Raw genomic sequence first — 20,819 nt, forward strand, 5'->3', positions numbered from 1 at the left:
AATATATATATATACGTATACATACATATATATATATATACACACATATACATACATATATATACATATATATATATACATACCTATATATAAATATACATATATATGTATACATATACATACATCCATGGGCATAAACCATAGCATAAACAGAAGGGCAACCATGCTCCGGGGTCTTCTTTGGTGTATTTTGTGGCGGAAGTTACAGCGCCAGTTACAGGCCCGGCATATGTACTACAGCGTGTCCAGCGCTTTCGAGCGGTCTCGTGTGGAAGTACATACTGTGCATGAACGCAAAACGTTCCCGTGTGAGCAGCACCTAAAACCCACTTAACACGCTACATCGTTTGGTTTAATCAGTACAAGATTAATATGTAAAAAGATAGACAACCTAGCCTCGACTTCAAGCACTTTACCAAAACAAGTTCCAGACTCAAAGCCCATATTGTCACATTTAAATTGTTACAAAATGATGAATAATTTAGTTATGTTTCATAAAACATTGTATTGTTTTAGATCATAAGTTTTAATGTTTCCAGCTCCAGTCCTCTCCATGTCTGGTATAAGTTAACAAACATATGATGAAAGGATTGTTACTTTTCATATTAAAAGACTCTGCAGATTTAACACTAAATTATGTTGAACATTTAGATTTTATCAAGAATTACATTCAACTTTAAGCATATTACTTTACCATAAAAACATAATGGTTAAAATCAGTATTTAAAAAAAAATATGTTTAAGAGTTTTGACGACGCTAAATGGCTCTCTCCATGGAAAAGCACGTTGTCATTTAAACATGTCTGTGTTTTTACAGATTAAATGAGATGTTTCCCTGTTTCCATTCTTTGGCCAAGTTAAGCTGGTCTAACTGGCAGATGCCTATAAAGGAAACATGAGTGGTATCTTTTTGTCTAACCCTACGCCAGAAAGGAAATTCATTTATTTCCCAACATGTCAACTATTTCTTAAAATGTTTGTGAGTGTTAATGCCCTTATGTGGAATTTTCTACTGCATGTAGGAAATAAGATTGGACACAAGACGCATAATCCTGCCATACTACTGTATTCCATCTTTCAAAAAAGAAAGACAAGATTTAATATTACTTAACAATATGTTAAAAGTAGCCAGTTTGGCTTCAGTGTTAATACAATATACACTCCATAACAGATTGATAGTGTGAGTATTGTTCTTTTTCATTTTCATTCTGAAAGTATTCTGATACAAGCTGGCTACAGATCAAAAATAAAGAAAACAAAAACTGTAACTTACAATTTTACTCAACAGTTTGTTAAACAGAACTTAAAAACCAAAAAAGAACATTGTCAAGTATTACGTTTTCCTCCCTAATGTGAAATAGGGTGGAGGTGGTGGAGGGGGTAAGGGAGTGGAGACCAGCTGACCAAGCCCATTCCCTTGTGAATCATGTGGATGAGATGCCGTGCTAGGAGCGGGAAACGATGGGATAGTAAGCCACAATATATCTCAAATACAGCTTTTAATTTAATACATTTCTCTTTTTTTGTAGTTTCCATTGTCTCTTTTTTTTGGAAGGGAACCATCCAAACATAGTAAGCATTTTTTGACTACAGGTAAGCCAATATAAGAACAAAATTATTTCAGACCATGGCTTTTTCAGTCAAGAGAAATGCCCAACTCAGACTTAAAGCACACAAGCACGCAAGGAAAATTAATCAGATGCAAAGTAGCATTTTGTGATTCTTTTTGTGTCATTTACTTTAATTTTTGTATCAGTTCTGCAGGTGGATCAGTCCGGATGGGTCTGTGTAGGAACCACACAGCGACAGGAACAAAGCAAGGCAGCGTGGGTGTGATTCGGGCACAGCGGGAGAGAAGTTCAGGGAGGATAACAGCTGAGTGGAGGTAAAGGGATGAGCGGGGGGGAACGTGTGGGTTGGTACAGCTGTTAAGGTACTGATTGTGTCCTGATAGTCACCCACTAACAGCCTCAGTGAGCAGCAAATGTAGCTTTCTTCAAACTAAAGTTTGACCAGTTGATGGAGAGCCGTTGGCGGGTCTGCTGGGCAGAATCCAAGCAAAACCTGCAGGGACAAAAACCAAGCATTAACCTTCTGAGGAGCAATACTACTACAAATGTAAATGTTTTTAAATATCTGTGGACTTTCCGAGGCCTTGTTATCATGATTTCCTTTCAAAGTAGACAATTTGGATGATTTAAAAACCTACATTGTGTGTCTATGTTTGCTTGCTAGCATATTGATGCATGTCTACCATACTGCTATTTAACTGTCTCAATAGTGCCACAAAATCCACAAGGGACCTTAAAAGTAGCCAAAAATAGAAAAGCTTCAAAATATCTCACCAGTATTTGTAAAGTTCGTTTAGTTATTACATTTGAATACACATACCTTTTGAAATATTCCACCTCTCTCTCTGTTTCATCCAGTTCAGTGCTATCCAAGTCGATGTCTTTGGGCAAGAACACATCATCTGAAAAAAGAACATGGATGTATGTTATTTGCTCCCATTTTAAATATATTTATTAGTAAGTGTATTATAGATTATGTATCTGAGAAAACCTAAGAAACATGTCGTTTTCGGAAGCAATGGCCGGTTGTTGTCAAAGTTAGAAATTCTACATATTTAATAAGTAGATTCTACGATTGTTGATAATGTTGTTTCTTCCCTGCCATACGGATTTCTTGTTTTTAGGTCAACATCTCTTTCGCCCCTGCCAACTTGTGAAAGGAAAATACTTTTATGCAGCCACATTGTCAGAACTACTTTAAGAAACTCCCCGTACTTCCTGCTAATGGCATGACCTAAATGGCAGCAGAAATCTGCACAGAGCACACATTCACTAATCACACTGTGATGCCGTATATACCACAGAATACCCAAGAGACCCGTGAGGAAATCTACCTGTGCTTGGTCAGAACATTCTGCTAGGGACACAGTTTGTATTTCCCTCACCTCGCATGCCGTCTGCTGTTTCAGTAGTAAAGCTGGTCATGAGTGAGATTAGACAAACACCACTGGGCGTTACCACACACCTGAATCTTTGTAAATCACAATAATACCAACCTATTGAGGGGTTCTTGTCCCCCTTCTTCTTCTTGTTCTTCTTGTTCTTGCCTTTGGGCTGAGGGGACTCTGCACTGGGAGGCTTGCCGTTCTGCTGCTCCGAGGCTGGAGGGGGAGACGGGGAAGGGTTGGACACAGCTGGACTTCTCCGGTCTTCCTTTATTTGGGTCAGCTGTTGTTGTTGTTGCTGCTGCTGCATCTGCTGCTGATGCCTTTTCCCACTGTTGCTTCTGATATTACACCTGTCCTCCCTCCTTGGTTCAGTGTTTGGGAGAGGAGCCAGAGCCTCAGCAGGCCTGATCCGCGTAGCTTTGGTGTCTGTTGTAGTGGCGGGGGTGGGGGCGGTGCCGTTAGCTAGCTTTGCTGCCACATCGGAGCTTTTGGGTAGCTCTGGAGCTTTCTTCACAGCAGCCTCACAAGGGGCCACCTTAGCAGTCTGCCTGGCCTTCACTTTCCCATGGACCTCGAGGTGAGATGACGGCGGGCCAATGTGGAGGAGGGCTTGACAGTTGGGGATGCTGGTCCCCCTCTCACTCGTGTGTTTGGGGCTGTGCTGCGTGTGGGCCCGGGGTGCGGGCTCAAACCTGGGCTCCTTCTGGTCAGGGAGGCGGATGAGGCTTTGAAGCAGTGACTGTGACTTTCCGTTCTGAAGGTTGTCCAGGACGTTCTGAGCTGTCTGTTTGAGGGGCTGTGGGTTGTTTTGAGGGGGAGCAGTGTTTTCCTTTGCCTTCTCTTTCTTTTTCTTCTTGGCAGCACGATGGTGCTGCATCTCTTGCAGTCGGAGCAGTTCCTTTTGAAGCGCTGCCTCCTCCTCTTCCTGCCGCTGTCGCCGCTGCTGCTCTTCCAACATCTGCAGCTCCTCCCTTTCACGGGCCTCTGCCTCCAGGCGAGCCTTCTCCTCCATCTGAAGCAGAGACATACACTTTTAGCACGATGACACCTTTGACTCAAAACACAGTACGTCTGCAAAAAGAGCTTTGCGTTAAATACTAGCAAACTCTGAAGACCAACTCTTTTTGAAAGACTTCAACTAATAGAGAGCCGCAGTGACGCGTCCTAAACTCCTTCCGGGACCTTCGACAAAAACGCAATGCAATTTCTCCATAGGATTTTGGAGAATAGCTGGAAATAAGGTCTGTGGTTGGTTGAGACACATTTAAGAGACGGATCAAGTTTTGTTCAGCCGGATAATATCCACATGTCTACTTTTATCATTTTCTAAATCTTAAATCTAATCGCCAGAAGCAAAATGCTAACGTTATGCTATAAAGGAACTACAGCAGGGTCGCTGCTTCAACGTCACACCAACTTAAAGACCCTGTGAAGTGTGCACCTGTGCATGATCTGTTATGCTAATACGTATAGTAATGACCAAAATTGTCCATTGGAACCCATATCAAAAGATGTTGGAATAGCAACGAATTTGACGAGTTTTGAATTTGCCGGGGAAATCTGCAGTCGACCTTCGCCTTCGTGGGCGTGGCTTGCGATCTACTGCGTGACGTCACGAGATGGACGCCGCCGCACTGTTTACATTCACCAACGTTCATTTTTTCTCTTTTTCAAAGTCGAATTTCTCAACGTTTTTGAGCTAGTATTTTCCTGGAAAGTGTGTCGGAGTCGACTGGAAGTGATTGCCAATCGAGAAAACCTGACAATGGAGGCGACAGTGAAGAAAGAGGGATGAAAAACACAGGGGAAACGATGCATTGCCGCTGGCTGTAGTAATGTCAAGTCTGCCGAAGTGGCGATGTTTCTGTTCCCAAAAGATGAAGGTGAGCCTGGCTGGTGTCATTGTTTCGGAGATTCTTTGATTGATCATGATAAATAAAGGCCACTGGTCGATTCGAGAGAGAGAGAAAGAGAGACTGAGAGAGTTACAGGGTTGTTGTTAGCATCTGGTGCTAGCTCGGAGCTAACGGAGATTAGCTGTTTCAGCAATAAGGAGAGGGAGAGTGCTCTCCTGTGGGACTGAGAGAGATAACGTCAGCTCAGGGAGGTAAACTGTAGCCTAAGTTATCTCAGTGGGTTTGGTCATCTATGTAAACAAATATTTCCATCTATGTAATATTAGTTGTATAAAATAGGTTAAGAAATCCTTCCAATGTTTTTTGATTATTGAAATATGTTTCATATGAGTGTTGAGAGCTGTATCCATAAATCTCTTAATGTTGCCCTCAAAGTGCACCAGATTGATCACTTTCCTCATCTATCCTGTCCGAAAAGCTGTCCAAATCAATCATTTCTCTCACACTAGTATCACTTTCCAGAGTCTCCGCCATGTTTACAATCGCAACTGGGTACATCTTGTGACGTCACAGCCACTATCGTCTGCAACTTCCGTTAGGCTCGGACGGCAAAATTAATAATTCATTAATTATGAATTATTAAAAATTATTTTAGCCATGAACAGGCACAATGATATGTAAGGAATGAAACTGCCATTTCATTTTGGTGCAAAAACATGCACTTCATTGGGTCTTTAAGATCCATATTCAAACATACAGATTCAAAATTGTACAAGTTGAAGCGCTTGTTTTAACAGTTTGCAGGAGGCAGGTTCTTGCTTTCAAGCAGAACACGGGGAAAGACAAACTTAGCGGGAGTGTTTACGTGTTCGGTCTCGACAACTTCTGTAGTCCTATTCAGCCACTTGTTAACAACCATCGTTTTTCAGACACGCAAACTCTTCAGAAATCACCAATCCTGGAGAAATCCCATTGCTTTTTGTCGAAGGAACCGGACGTGGTAAAATGCTAACTTACTTCCGGGTTTCAGGACGCGTCACTGCGGCGCTCTATAGGGAGGGCTGTTTACCTTCTTCTGTTTATGCCTGGCCCGTTTGGCTGCCTTAGAACTGGAGGCAGGTTTATTGTCGGCACTATTGATGAACTGCAATAGGTCCTCCACCCGCCTGTGGTCCTCAACTCCTCCGTCTCGCTCTATCACTGGTTGCTGCTCCTCCCGTTTGGGCTGCTCCTCTTTACGTTTTGTCAGACGCAAACGCAGCTTCTCCCGCATCTCTGCATAGTTCCGACTGGTAGGAGCAGCTGGGGGCTGAGCATAAAAGAGTGATCGTTAAAGATAAGACATTTCATTTGACTTATAAACTATAGTATGACACACTGCATCGTTAATGCCTTATTTGTATTCTGTACATTAATATTGTTAAGATGATTATTGTCATATTATCGTCCCAGGTAATTCCCAATTCATTTGGTTGCCGTTGTTTACATTGCAAATTCAAAAATGCAAAACGGGAATGGACCTCGTTTCATTTTGTTGCAAAAAGACAATCAATTATTCTTGAATCCTCAAAAGGGGATATTATCTTTATAAAATAAATGTATTTCACCTTTTCTTTGAACGAAAGCAAACCGTTTTTAAATATTCTTCAAAATTCTTCAAGGGGATTCAAAAAGTACCTCCATTTGCATCCCCTAAAAACATGTAAATATGAGGCGACTATGCTAATTTCAGTGAGTAATAAATGTGTGCGTCTTACCCCGCCGTGCCCAAAGAATTCGCAGTAGCAGCAGTCACAGTACTTTCCTTCCTTCTGGTTGGTGGAGGTGGAGGTGGAGGAGCTATGCTCGGAGCAGCTGTCCTCGTCCTGACTCTCCTCCCCGTCGTACGGCTGGTGCTCGTACGCCCCGTTCCCCTCACAGCGGTGGCCTTCACAGTCAGGATCACTGAAAAAAAGAGAGAGAGAATTCAAACTGGCTTCTCCATTAACACTCACAAAAACAAAATGACCTTTCAATACATCAGTCTCAGTCATTACATTTAATAATGCCCATCATTAGGAGTGTGCAGGATGTGGTGGGGGTCTCACCTGCAGACGCTGGGGGGGGCACTCACAGGACCGTCTGCTGAGGAGGTCGGAGGCTCGGCGGGTGGCAGGCACAAACCCTGGTGGGCCTCCATGAAGTCTGGTGCTGGAGCAGCCATCTTTGGAAAGGGCTGGGAGCCCATTGTGGGAAGGTGCGTGGTGGGGGCTGGGGGCAGGGTGGGGCCCGAGAGCGGAGGGAGGGAGGTCAGTCCTGCAGGGCAGCTTCTGGGGGGGGCCGGAGCGGGTTGCCTATGGTCCTCTTTACCTAGATTGTGAAATACATCGTCTAGAGGAGACAAAGATGTGTGGGTTGAGAGCGTGGTTCAGTTCTTCCAGGTCAAACTCTTTAAAACGTTAGAGTCATTCACAAAGCATTCAAGCAATGAGGAAGGTCACACTTAAAATTCAAATCGACTTGAGTTTTGTATGTATTCCTTTCAAATGTAATTAGTCTCAAAGTGCATTTATGATCAATGCTTACACCTAAGCTAGAAAATGCAAGGCAAAAACAGTTTAACCTCTTTTTACATCTATATCATTACGGTTACTTTTCCTTACACAAAAAGAGAGGAAACATTTCATTTCAGTTCAACTTTCAATCCGGACGGTGACAGAGTGCATGTGCGGTTTAACAATGGCAGTCCCCTCCCCCTGTAATAACTACGTCCCATAATTGAATCATCATCATTGCAAACCTAACATTGCTCCTACCGCCTATTTTACCTAAAGAGTTGGGTCTTTTAGATGCTAGGTGGATGGGGGGGTTATTACTTGACTGGACAGTGGTGGCGGTGCAGGACACGGAGGACGTGGAGGCGGAGGTGGCCATCACTACGCGGTTGGGCTCCATGAAGGCATCCTGGAAATTGTAGAGACACTTCTTCTTGGCGCCACTCTTCTTCTGCTGTTTGGCTTCGGAAGAGGAGCATGACGACGACGAGGATGACGATGAGGAAGATGACAGAGATGAGGAAGCGGAGCAAGAAGGGGGCAGAGGGGTGGGCAGCGAGGGGTGTTCCCCTTGGGGGCCTATAGACGATGTTGGGGGAAGGGGAACGTCAGCGAGGGGTGGTCCAAGCATGTCACCTGTTTATAGAAAAATCAAGTTGTTATTTTGACTCTTGGAGTTTGTTTCTATCGGTTATCTTTAGTTGCCATGGCGGCTCACCTGGCAGGGACTCGGGGAGCAGCACAGATGGATTCCAGCTCTTCATCACGGCAGCATCCCACAGGTTCTCAAACTTGAGTGAGAGGCACTGCAGCGAGCTGTTCCAGTCGCCTGCTCCACCCGCACCGCCAAAGCAGTTCTGGTAAACGTGGTCCGGTAACGAAGGGCTGAAGGCCGGCTGCTTGGCCGCTGAGTGGTTTGATGTAGGGTTTGGGGGTAGAGGCTTAAAGAGAGAAAAGACAAGTTACAACAAATGTGACACTAATTTGGGGTTATAAGAAACTGACCTTTTTTTTTTGTTGTCTTTTTTAGTTTAGTACTTTTTTCCGGCCATTGTGACTTTGGATTAATTTAAAAAATAAATAAAACAAGATTAAATGGATATTTAATAATGATAATAAAAATAATTATAAATACTATAATAATTATAATGGCTATTATATAATTATCTTAATTATCATAGTTTATATAAAAATAGGATGAGAAATGAAACTGTCTTGTTATCTTAACATGGACTTGTAGGAATCTTTTATTTTTACTTTATTATTTTACTTTCACCCTGGAAATGGGTGTATGTATGTATATGTGTACATATGTATGTGTATGTATATATATATCATTATTTTATCCGTGTGAGTATTTAATTATGGAATTATCTTTTTTTTCTTTGTCCTGCAACTGGATGACCAACGGGAGGGCTACTTCTGTATAAGCCTTGCTTTCTGCCCTCCCGCTTCTACTCATTTTGATGGTTTTTCGGATGTAAAAACTGTCTAATTGTTGAAATAGAATAAATAAATAAAAAAAATATATATATGAGCAGGTCTACAATGCACTTTAAGATGGCTTTGCCTTGACATTTGGTTTAGTCTGACCCCTAGTGGGAGACATTCAAATGTCAATGGAACCAAGTGAAACTAAACACAACTAAGCTTAGTACTGTTCATGGAAACTTAAAAAATCCCCAGTGATAAGGAAATGAATCAAATTTCCCTTAAAGGGACTCTCATAGCTATACGTCGTCACTTTGAAAATAAAAGTATCTCCGGCTTTTACATGTATAGACTCAAAACGTGATTCTCCTCACCTTGTGTGTGAGAGGAGGACTGGGGGGGTAGAGTGTCGGGTGCAGTAGGGGCCGGGAGAAGTTGTGAAGGGGCATGTGGCCGTGGATGTGGGGGTACAGGTGGAGGGCAGGGTGGGCAGGGGGTGTCTTGCTGTCTGTGAAGAACTGGTGTCCGACCGTGGGAGGGGGTGCAGAGTGGAGCCGGCTGGGGGGCAGGCAGGAGGCGGGGCCCAGGGCGGAGGAGCTGGGGTCCTGGTTGCACACGTGGCACTCACAGGCATGCTGGACCTGTTCTACCTGAGAGTGGTACAAGCAAGTTCAAAACATGTGGTTTTATTTTGGAGAATGTGATCCTCTGCCCGGCCCTAACATGTAACCAATACTGCAACACAAACGTTCAGTCTTGTGTTGATGTGACTAAGAGGCTAGGGCGATTTGTCATTCGTTTTAGGAATTATGAAAATATACTTTAAGGTAATGACTGGATATGAAAATGATGTAAGAGTCATTTTTCTTAAGTAATTAGAAGTAAGAAAGCATTTTAAAAAGTGTTACAACACCTGTTGGTGGCTGTAAGAGGGTGGAGGACTGTTGGTGTGTCCTGAGGAAAGTTCCTCCTGCTGCCCTCGGGGCTCTCCACCAACCTCACCATCGACTTCCTCCTCGTCACCCTCTGAACTGCTGCTGCTGGTAATACGAGGAGACTGAAATACAGAAAATGAACAAAGAATACAAATCAGGAAATAGGTGAGGAACATTACTCAAAGCATTTCCCCGAGCTCATTCATAATCAACTTTAGTTTCATCATCCAGAAACTTGTCAGGGAATTTCACAACTCATCTTATGAAATGTTTTGATATAACACCACGGTTTCAAAACTCACCCCTGCCTTTAGTTCCGCGTTTTCACATTCCCCGTTGAGGTCATTATGGAGGCCGTTCACAGCAGCGGTCACTACACTGTTATCCTCATAACCACTCATAGGGTAGATGTCCGTGAACTTATTGGACAATGGAGGCACTTCATCATCATCACTGATACTAAAAATAGAAATGAGTCTTCATGTTAGGGGAAGAACAGATGTGCAATTATGATCAGACATACCCAATACTAAACTGTGCATATGTGATTTGTCACAGACATCAAAAAGCACTGAGTGTCTGACTTACAAAGTGTTGGTATCCCCTTCAGGGAGCATGAGCCTCGGGTGCTGCTGGATGGTGATGGGAGAGCTGGAGTTGGAGCCGGATGCTGAGCTGCCGGAGGAGAGGCTGGGGGGGTGCACCTCTGCCAGGTAGTCGCGGGGGGGCTCCCCCTGCAGCGGCAGCTTGATGTGGAGGTCCTCAGCGATGGGAGAGTCCATGATGCCACAGGTCAGGATGTGAGAGAGACTACAGTCGTCACACGTGCACCTGTTGGTCGGGGCGGGCGAGGAAATAGTCATACGGATTTAATTACAGATGCAACTATCTATTTCTTACAAAAACTACACATTTTCTCACTTTCACTCATTAGGTGAGACCGTGGCATAATAGTGTAATAAATTCCCTGACGACTCAAAGATGGGAAATGAAATTAGCTTTTTTTTAACTCAAAGCAATTGAAAGAAGAAGATCATAACAAACCTAATTTATTAGAAGGGAAAATAAGAATACTTTTTCTTTTATCAACCAAAGTTTCAAATAGTATTTAAATGTGTTACGTTGGAAGAGACATGATTTCAGACCAGAAAATGACGTAGCAGTGAAAAGTTGAAACTCACCTTCTTCGGTAATTGCAGTTGGGGCAGTCTGGAATATTGAGGCGAGATGAGAGCATCCTCATGGTCTCTGTGAAGTTGTTTTCGATAGACGGAGACTTCTTACTGTTAGGTATCTATAAAAGAGAACGCATTTTTAAAAACTCCTCTGAAGTGCAAAAATGCACATTTAAAATCTACCACGATAGCTTTTTACTCTTGTTGTGTACCTGTTCTTCTATAAATCTTCTCTGCTTAAAGAACTCCCAGTCCTCCTTCAGCATTCGCTGCTTAGTCTTCAAAGTCTGGTAATGGGCAGATCATTAGAAGAACATGAACTTCCAAAATAACAGAAATACATTTCTGAAGGTATAAAAATGTGACTGTGTTCAGGTATACTTTAAAAGTCTCTTACGTTTTTGCTAATCAAGGACTTGTGTGGCTCTGTTCTTTGGTTGGTAAGACTCTGACCCTCCACCTTAAATAGCAGCTGCAAAAAAGTCACACTAACGGCTTTAGTTCAGGCGTATTCATTGATTACCACCGTGACAAGGTAGTGTCATTTCCTGTATCAAATGTGTTGTCATGGATATGTATACCTGTTCATCTACATAGTCGTCAATCCTCTTCTCACACTCCTGCCAATCAGTAGCCACCGAAGCCATCTCCTGCTGCAGCTGATGGTAGCTTTCTAACAAGGTCCTGTACATGTCTTCATTGTATGAATCATAGGAGGCCGTGCCATGTCTAAAAAAACAAGAGGCAGAACAGTCATTAAAAACACTTGTATGGTTTAAGAAAGGGATTGTCAACCTTTGAGTCAAGAGTTGTATATTTAGGTATAATGATGGGTAAGTAGCGTATCTTTTTATTGTTTCAATTAGTAAAACTATATCTTACTTCAGCTGTGCAACCAGTGCAGGTAAACTGCTGTGCAAGATGGGTTCTGAGAACACTAGATTCTCAAAAAGGTGCTTGTTGTGCAGCTCCCACGTCACCTGGAACTTCTGAAGGTGTTCATTTTCCTGAGTTAAAAAGGGGTCAGAATAATAGTTGAAGCTAATACAGTAAAAATGGCTTTGAGTTGGGATATATGGCTCTGGCTACATAAGGGGTAAACTGACCAGGGTGAGCAGAAAGCTGCTGATGGTGCGAGCAGCCTGACAGAGGGCATGGTACTCCTCCATCAGCATGGAGATGAACTGGTAGGCCTGAGGAGGACCCAGGGCTGCAGCCACGTTCCCCGCTGGTCCTGTGGTCTTGGGTCCTGAAGATAGGTATTTCAGTAGCCGCACCTTCATCTCCAGGACGTATTCACGCGCCTGCTGCTCCAACCGTTGATACAGCTGGTACGGGTCCTTCTCACAGAGTCTACAGGAGGAAAATAAAGGGTTTATACATAGTTCCCCTGAAGAATATTTTTCAAGGTTTTTTTTATTATATGCCTGATTAAAGTATGTGGTTGATATAAACATACGTAATTCCTGCATCAGTATATTGAGACTGGAAACATTGTGTTAAAAACCAAAACCAACCAACAAACCGTTTTTCTTTCCATAATTACACCCTAGTTCTTAAGTTTTAAATTGTTCCTCAGAGTCATTACACAGCCAAAAGTCCAGTTTGAACAGGAAATACATTACATCAAGGAAGAAAAGATGCAACTTCAAGGGGCTTTTAATTTGACCAATTATAGAAGTTTCAACTTGTTGACATCATTCCTGTCAAAGGCTGTCAGGCTTGATAGTTTTAACCGGGGCTTTTTTTCTGCATCCACAGTTCAACAGAGACATCTAGTGGACAAAGACCATGAGAAACAGAAATTAGACGCAGTAGTTTTACCTATCCACCAGCTCCTTCATGCCCTCCTTGTCTCTCTCTAGAGGCTGGTCATGGTCATCTGCCAACGGTGTTCCTGTCTGACGGTAGATACAGCGCACCAGGTATCGAACCTCCGACCAGTGGTTCTGTAGCTGCTGTGACTCCCTCTCCGATTCTGCTGAAATCTCCCTGTTACCCAGAACAAAATCTCATTAATATCACTGTAAAAATGAACAAATAAATTAAGATTTAATACACTTTAGTGGCCTTCTCTCTGAACTGACCGTCTCTCATTGCAGGCTTCACAGCTGCACACTGTGTCAGCAGGCATGGGTGCGGTGAGGTCCGGAGCGGGGAGCATGGGTAGTGTAGGCACAGCAGTTGTCAGTCTGTCCCCCGGCGCCGCCTCCTGGCCCAGGTTACCGTTTCCCACAGGCATGTGTAAAAGGAAGTCCTGGCTCTGTGGGAAATATAATAAACAGCACAATAAGATTTAGAACAATGTGTACACTTGACATAAAACGATAGTGAGCAACGTTTTGTAGTAAATAAGCACTATGTGTTTGTTCAATCACACATTGGTTTTTGTTGATTCTGCATCATGTTTTGATGTCTAAAGTCCAATACATGCTGCAACAACACAACTTTTGAAAGCACACATTTAGAATATTAACAATAAACTACAAAAATATGTGTTAAATAATATATCTAAGTATTTTAGTTGAATTCTTATACCAGTGATGCAAACACAGGTATGGTGAAAAAAGAGACAACTATTCGAAGCAGGAAAAAAACAGCGTAATATACCATCTGACAAAGGCCTGTGCTATAATGCTTCAATTAACTGGCTATTCTTTATAATGTACTCAGATCTATAGGAGACAGATGTTAAGTTATAAATCAAGGGTTTTTATTATTATTTACAGCAGGGGTGGCGAACCTTTTTCCTTTACATTTTTACAACATCCTCCGAGGGCCGTACAAATGATTGAACTCAACCTCTGCTTAAAAAAACTAAAATCACAGCCAATTCATTCGGCCTTTCTTTCATGCTGTGCAAAGAAAAAGCAACCTCTTAATCCAGATATCTCACCATGACTCGCGCATGCACGTTGTGGCATGACCACCAAAACAGAAAGATATGGACACAAGATGTGTGCAAATGTATTTAGTATCCATGTGAACATGATTTAAGTGGGGGGGACCTAACCTCCTCTAGGGGGGTCCAGGGGCATGCTCCCCCGGGAAGATTTCTTTTTTTTAAATATTTAAGTTAAAAGCATCAATCTGGTGCACTTTGAGAGCAACATGAGGAGATCTATGGATACATCTCTCAACACCCATTTGAAACAGAACTGTAAGCAGATTTTTCTTTTTGGATATTTTACAAATCACTTAGTTTTAACAACTTTTTTGTTACTGTCATAGTATTTTATACCTGTTTTTCATTTAGTCTCTAATGTCTCATTAATAACTATAATGATCATATCAAGGTGTGCCTTAACCTCACTGAGCTGAGGTTACTTGAGCCTCTCAGGAGAGAGCTCTCTTCCACCTGGTTGAAGAAAAGCTTTTTAAATTCATTAGCATAGCTAGCTAGCCAGATGCTAATAACAACAGATCGCCACTGTGCTTACAACTAAAGACACAGCCACGCAAACACTGCAGCATGTGTACGGCTCCTTATGGGTACTGCAATATTTGAAGAGCTGGAGCGGCGTTCCGGTGCTCTCCGTAAGCACTCTAGTCTACACTCCTTTCAGACGAGACATAACCACGTGAAGACACGTTACGCTCGTGTTGTGTTCAAGGAACCTGTCCTTGGCCAGGAAAAACAGGCACTCGCTTGTTTAATTATTTTGCGATCTAGATTTCTTCTTCTTTTTGAAGTGAGAAGTTGTCCGTCCGTCAGTCGGACGGACGGACCCCCTCCCCCCCAAAACGAAAACTCTTCGGTTCTCCACGAATTACACAAGTCACCCAAAGCAGCGTTAAAAAAGCGGGAGGCGCCGAAAAGCGACTAATTTGCATCACTGTTATACAAAGGCCATCTATATGTAGCTTGAACTGTGATAATCTGGTGATTCATGCTGATACACTCCTTTAATAACTGTTCATCTTATTGACTGTGGCAGGTACAAGGCCCAGAAAGAAGACGTCCTATGAGCTGACAATAGAAGGAACCAAGGTACAATAGATGGGTCAGCCAATTCCAGGACTGAGTCGTAAGCCTGATTGAGAACTTATAATACGGACATGATGCCAACCACGTTTCTATGGGGTGAGTGTTTCTTACTTGAATCCCAAGTTGTAGTTTGGAGGTTCACACAAAGTTACTAAGATGGAAGCCTTGCTGGTGGTTTCTGATCTAAAAATTGCCAAGCGGTTGGCATATAACTATGTGCTACATTTTCTGTTCAATCCAACTGTATGCAGCCACTTCACAGTAGAAGCTTGCCAGTGGTTTGGCTCTGCTTACTACAGGGACTTGATATTCAGAGTGGAACAAAACATTATGAGGAGAACAAACCCGAGCGAGGGCCACAATAAGGAAAACCAATCCCCCGGGCACACCTGACACATCAACAATAATGAACCAGCTCGACAATGCAACAGTTAGAAAGGCTTGTGGTACTCAATAAGGGTGTGAGTTCACTTGCATTTGTGAACCAATCTCTTTCTTGCTGTACAACTTGGTGATTCAAGGTTGTACAGCAAGGAAGAAAGTGAAGAGTGTGTTTTAGAGCTTATGTTCCAAGATACTGAATATGTACTAGCAAAAATATTATATACCCAGAGAAATTATATATTGTTACTGATAGAGTTTACTAGCAGCCCCAGCGGTCACACAAACCGAAATGTAGCTAAATCACAGCATGGTGAAGTGGCAGCGAAAATGTGTAAACATTAATGAATTCAGATTTCAGCTTGAATCCAAAATGGTAAAAATAATATTGCTTAGATTCTATACAACAAAATCACATTTACCTGCCCGTTATGTTCAAATTCATCAAACTACAAATGTAAAAAATAGGGGGGGTTCCTTCATTTTTAAATTCAGGGTATAGTAAAAGAGTTGTAAACAGCTTTATTAGTTACAATAACTAATCACACCCTTGTAAACCCAGAGGATAAGAGGTGGCTTTGTATTCCAGTTGAAAAAAATAAATGCTTTGTTGCATCACAAGATGTTTTTACCTCTACATTGGTATTGTCCATGCGCTCTAACATAAAGGAGCATTTCTCAGTGTTGACCTAGAAACTGTTATCTTGCTATGATTTAAAGCCAAGCCAATATATGAATTGATAGTATGTCCTTCATAACATTTATTTTGACAGAAACAGCTGTTACTTCTGGTTGCTCCTCTTTTCTGGCAAAGAAATGGATGTGAACAGAAGAGCCACACCCTCCAGTGAATGACTGACTGCAGCTGTGTGAGTTAAACTGCAGATACATGGCGTCTGGTTCAGTTTCCAAATATCTGTCTCTGTACAGAGGACCATCCTTTCTTTCACAACTTTTCCACAACTTAAAGACCTTTGCTTGTCTTTAAAGAAAACGGTATCCTTACCCCCAGCGACTGCTCCAGAGCAGTGTGCCGGTCCTCCTTCTCCACTGTGCGCCTGCAGTCGGAGCACACCCACAGAGGCAGCTCGAGGGCACTGGGTTTTTTGTTGGGCTGAGCCGCTCCGTTCTGGCCGAGGATCCCCGCCTCTGAAGGCACCGCGCTGTCTTTCCGCTCACATCGGCACAAGAGGCAGCGATCGCCGGCCGTGTAGGGAGCCCGTTGGTTCAAGCCGAACGTGAATGGGGTCTGAGGTGAGCATGTTGGTAGGAGGGAGAGGAGAGAAAGATATACAATAAGCCACTTAAGCATTTGCAAAAACAATTAAGGGTGGACAATAATTTATTTGGTTATTTAACGTCACTCAATTAAATCGTACTGTGATGAAATCTGTTATCAAAACGTATTTCTCTGAAAATCTGATCACACTCGGTTCAATTAAACTTTGGTTTTGTCTGATTCATTTGATTTTGTGTTTATTTGTATATATTCAGTGCAGAGCTGGTAATATTTATTTATTCGCTATAAATTATTTAAAGTTCTTAGTAAAATTAGGAAATAATCATTCCTCAAGAATTTAATTCACCAAAGAGTTTACCATGTAGTTATTTCATATGGACTATTTATGTATTGAAATACAAGAAAACATGCTATATTGCGACATATATTATCATGATATGAAATGACCTATATTGGTATAGATTTTGGCCGATTCACCCAGCCCTGAAAAAACATAAATATACAAAAATGTTTTAATCATTTCTTTAAAGAACATAATGGACTTCTTTGACACAGAATCTGAATAATTCAGTGTTTAATTCAATACAATGGAATGATGCAGTTATTTTGTATAGGAAACGTAATAAACATCAAACCATATTGATCAATATGGTCAAATGAAATCCTTCCCCTGAAAATGATGTGCAAGTTGAACAAATAGGCTCCAGATGGACATTCTGCTAAAGGAAGGCAGATCCACCTCTCTTCCTCTGCAAGCTATTGCACACTGCACTTTGGGAACACCAGCTGTTTAAATTGCCCCCCTGCACTCCATTAAAACACTGGAACCTTTTCTTAATGTGCTGCCTTGTCACTGAGTGAACCACTAAGTGGCACAAACACATCATTAGAAGCCAGGAGTTTCAATTAATGATCTTCACATTGCTGCGGTTTACAGAAGGCAAAAAGTCTTAAGGGATTTTAAATAGGAGGTGGCTTTACATCTGTTTAAGCAACATGTTATAGGAGATGCTTAAGTTTCCATGAGGTTTTGATCAGTGCTGTGAGTAACTCAAGTGCATTCTCTCCTTCAGCAGTGATATTTTCTGATTTCATTCAAAAGGCAAGTACTAAAGCAATATGCTTTAGTTTGCCTGTTTATTTTTGGTAAACTGCAATGATTTGGGGTGTAACAACTGAAATAGACACATAGTTTGAATCAATACAATGTGATTGTATACCAATCAAATCCATTTTCTAAATGTTTTATAAGTATATGTTTTTTGCTATTAAGATAACATTGTCAGCATATGATAGACAGAGTTTACAACAAAACAAAAACAACCAGTTGTGTGGACAAAAACATGAGGTAGCAAATGTAACAGCCAAATGTCATAATTTGAACCAGCCTAGGGTGAATAAATTATTGATTTACTGTGTGTGCTGGAAAAAAACAATACACAAAAAAACAATTACAGCACAAATAATAACTTACCATTTTCGAGTAAAGCTCGTAATGCTGATGATAATATTATTTTACAGTCTACGGATTGAAATTATTTCACCGCACAAGATCTTTGTAACAGAACCATCAAAAGTTTGGTTTAGGCAATAGTTCCCGTGTAGAAAATGATGCGATGACAGACAATTTAAATATGGCTAAATGCGGAAAGCTGCATTTGAGTCATCGGCACTATGACACTGCTTTTAAAAGAGCGCTGCAGAGACTAGAATTACAGTTCTAATTGATCACTTAGGGTGGGCAGGCACAGTACAAGGATGTGTAGTGTGAAGGCAGATGTTAGAGCATCTTCTTGTCAGTTGTTGCAGAGTGCACAACTGTGTTTGGAGCCCATCAGAATTGAATGTATGAATGATATTTGTGACAGTTGTCTCACTGATTGTTTTACATGATATGAGTAAAGACAAATTAAAGACCACATAAGCAATTATGTAGTGCGTTCCCAAATTGCATTCATTACATAAAGGTGTTAATTATGTGTGAAACATGGTATATGGCTTCAGTGGCTTTAAATGCATTTTTGAAACCTGATGTAAATAAATGTACCTGAAGGACCCCGGAGAAGTCAGCATTCACTGGTCCTTCTGTAAACTGTGGTGTAACACTGTTGTTGACTTTGACCTGAGGGATCAAAAAAACTTAATTAGAGATGACTTCTATTGACTAATTGGCTTGGTTATTGACAACATCACACATCAAAATATCTACCGGGTGAAGTAGGATATGTTTTTTCTGAGAAAAGGTTATGCCCATTTGAAGCAGAAGGTCGTTAATACAGTCAGGCACTAAGAATACGTACATGTATACACTTTGTATTAATTTAAGAAGGGACATGTCCATGTTTTTAAATATCATGAAGCACTTCTTAGGACATTCATTTCTTATGATGAATAGTGGAAGTATATGATGTGCAAGATTTGTTTGGATGGAGGGGTCACAACATACAAGGAATGGGTACTTGTTAGGCTGCATGTATCATAAACACACACACTTAGTAAGTGAAAGACTTTGTTTACCTTTATAGTCCAACATTACATACATTACAGACATAAATATAGAGAAGATAGGGTTGACTGCCATGCAAAATGACTAAAGTTATAGCTACATGTGTGATTTGTGACCCACCATAATAAACGTATGAACTGACAGTTAATTATTAAACATGGGCCAGTTAGAAGAAACTAGCTAACATAACCTTTGTGCAAATGGTGTATAACTAGGGTACTTTGGTAAACTGGACTTAGTTAGTTGATTTGGGATATTATGTGGACATTATAACCAAGTTAAACTTCTTATTAGCAAGTAAAGTGTAAGGTCAGCTTGCAGAAACATATCGAGGCCCGCCGGGGCTTGAGTTGTTGGTACACTTCACTGTTAGCATTAGCTAGCATTAATGTTTATATGTGTTATAGCAGCCTATGCCCCAGCCGTGTTGAAACCAACTGTGCTCGGGAATAATCTTGGTTTGGCCAATGTAATCTCCACCTACCTGGACTGTATTAGCTCAAAAATAATGCTTCATGGTGTCTCTAGTTGTTGTCGATTCAGCTACGGTCTCTCAACTTGAGCTAAGGATGGCAGTCGCAGCGTTCGGCCAAGACCCAAGTGCCCTAATGTTTACGACAGTTTATTGCATTATAATATGGCCAGTTTAACCACACAGCCGTTCACAAAGCATAACAACAAGTCTGAGCGGCAATTAAGCCAGTTAATTTGAAGCTACATTGGTCAACGTTAGTTAGCTAGCTGCCTTCTTCGCATCAGTGTCGGGCCCAAATCAGATGTGTGTCGTTGATAACGCTGCTAGCTAGTCGCCCGGTTTGACATCCACTGGGTTACATTGCGTGACACTCTTACCTCTCCGTTGAGGCCCGTGATGGAGCCAATATTCCCGCTGCCTGTGCTGCCAGGTGTTAGAAAGCTGACGACGGAGGCAGGTGTTGCTGTTCCCGCACAGCCAAGGGCCGAGGCAACCCCGGCCTTGCCACCGCTGGTGTTGCAGACAGCACTGCAACTACTGCCACCGCCCCGCTTGTTCTTCCTTCGTTTAGCCCCTCGTTTAGCATCGGTTGGACTCATTTTTGTCCACAGAAGAAGCGAGACAACTTGCCGTCCACACTTGGCAGGGTCTCGAGTGGAATGCCAGTCGCAATCACTAGGGTATTAATCCGGGATAGCAATTCAGAGACTCCAAAAACGACAGATACTCAGTTCCATCAAAGTGCAAGCCGACTTCATATATTCCAATATGGCCTCTAGCTGGACTGCCTTGGTGCTTGCGTTGCAGCGCAGCTTTGCGTCTCTACTGCCGGGGCTTATGGGAAATTGAGTTTGTTGTGTAAAATCGCATCGTAGCAAAGAATCAAGTTACAGTTAACAAGTCGTGGATGTGGCGGATATTTAACCATTAAAGATTAACAATTGACCAGAATATTATTTTTAGTGTCCTAATTTTACCTTAAATACTCATGCGAACAATATCTTAAAACCTGCACAACCCTTTGAACCAGCGCCATATAGTATAGTATAGTCTATACGGCGCTGCTTTGAACATGTTGCACATTTCTTCACCACACTACATATTTTTAAATATGCACAGCTCTTCCTTCTGACTATCGTATTTGAATATATTATTTGTCATATTTTATTTTATTTTACCGTACGCTACTCAGTTTCTTACATATATTTTGTGTAAATAATTTCATTATTTAAAAAACCTTTTTCCAAAAACATAGGCCTTTTCTTCTTTCTGTGTCTTTAACACCAACGCAAATTCCTCGTATGTGTTAACCCACTTGACAATAAATCCGATTCTGATT

At 41.8% G+C, this 20,819-nt stretch overlaps 1 protein-coding gene and 1 long non-coding RNA gene across 3 annotated transcripts; one reads left to right on the forward strand and one right to left on the reverse strand.

Moving 5' to 3' along the window:
• Positions 1 to 1,050: 1,050 nt before the first annotated feature.
• Positions 1,051 to 20,301, reverse strand: fam193a (family with sequence similarity 193 member A). 2 transcript variants are annotated; one of them, XM_079675444.1, is made up of 23 exons: positions 19,858 to 20,301; positions 18,547 to 18,621; positions 16,266 to 16,508; positions 12,978 to 13,153; positions 12,715 to 12,882; positions 11,997 to 12,243; positions 11,773 to 11,897; positions 11,472 to 11,619; positions 11,288 to 11,362; positions 11,103 to 11,177; positions 10,897 to 11,009; positions 10,304 to 10,546; positions 10,018 to 10,174; positions 9,694 to 9,837; positions 9,155 to 9,430; positions 8,068 to 8,290; positions 7,623 to 7,985; positions 6,903 to 7,185; positions 6,573 to 6,759; positions 5,885 to 6,124; positions 3,068 to 3,971; positions 2,392 to 2,473; positions 1,051 to 2,064 (listed from the first exon to the last, which is right to left on the reverse strand). In XM_079675444.1, the coding sequence occupies exons 1-23, from the start codon at positions 20,077 to 20,079 to the stop codon at positions 1,971 to 1,973; spliced, it is 4,863 nt and encodes a 1,620-aa protein (XP_079531570.1). In that variant the 5' UTR covers positions 20,080 to 20,301; the 3' UTR covers positions 1,051 to 1,970. The 2 variants fall into 2 exon arrangements, with proteins under 2 accessions (XP_079531570.1, XP_079531571.1); XM_079675445.1 differs by having other exon boundaries at positions 7,671 to 7,985; positions 19,858 to 20,300.
• On the forward strand, positions 14,613 to 16,360 carry LOC307035785. The gene is made up of 3 exons (XR_013807200.1): positions 14,613 to 14,974; positions 16,033 to 16,128; positions 16,250 to 16,360. It is a non-coding gene; the product is annotated as an uncharacterized lncRNA (long non-coding RNA).
• Positions 20,302 to 20,819: the final 518 nt, after the last annotated feature.

Source organism: Notothenia rossii (genome assembly GCF_949606895.1).
Source record: "Notothenia rossii genome assembly, chromosome: 1".
Taxonomy (NCBI): domain Eukaryota; kingdom Metazoa; phylum Chordata; class Actinopteri; order Perciformes; family Nototheniidae; genus Notothenia; species Notothenia rossii.

What these genes read in the sequence shown, in the direction of transcription:
- fam193a (XM_079675444.1), bottom strand. Translation starts at nt 20,079, where the DNA reads ATGAGTCCAACCGATGCTAAACGAGGGGCTAAACGAAGGAAGAACAAG. An exon ending in CTCTGGAGCAGTCGCTGGGG is followed by an intron (nt 13,154 to 16,265) that starts GTAAGGATACCG and finishes TATTTCCCACAG; the next exon opens with AGCCAGGACTTCCTTTTACA. An exon ending in GGACAAGAACCCCTCAATAG is followed by an intron (nt 2,474 to 3,067) that starts GTTGGTATTATT and finishes TTCTTTTTTCAG; the next exon opens with ATGATGTGTTCTTGCCCAAA.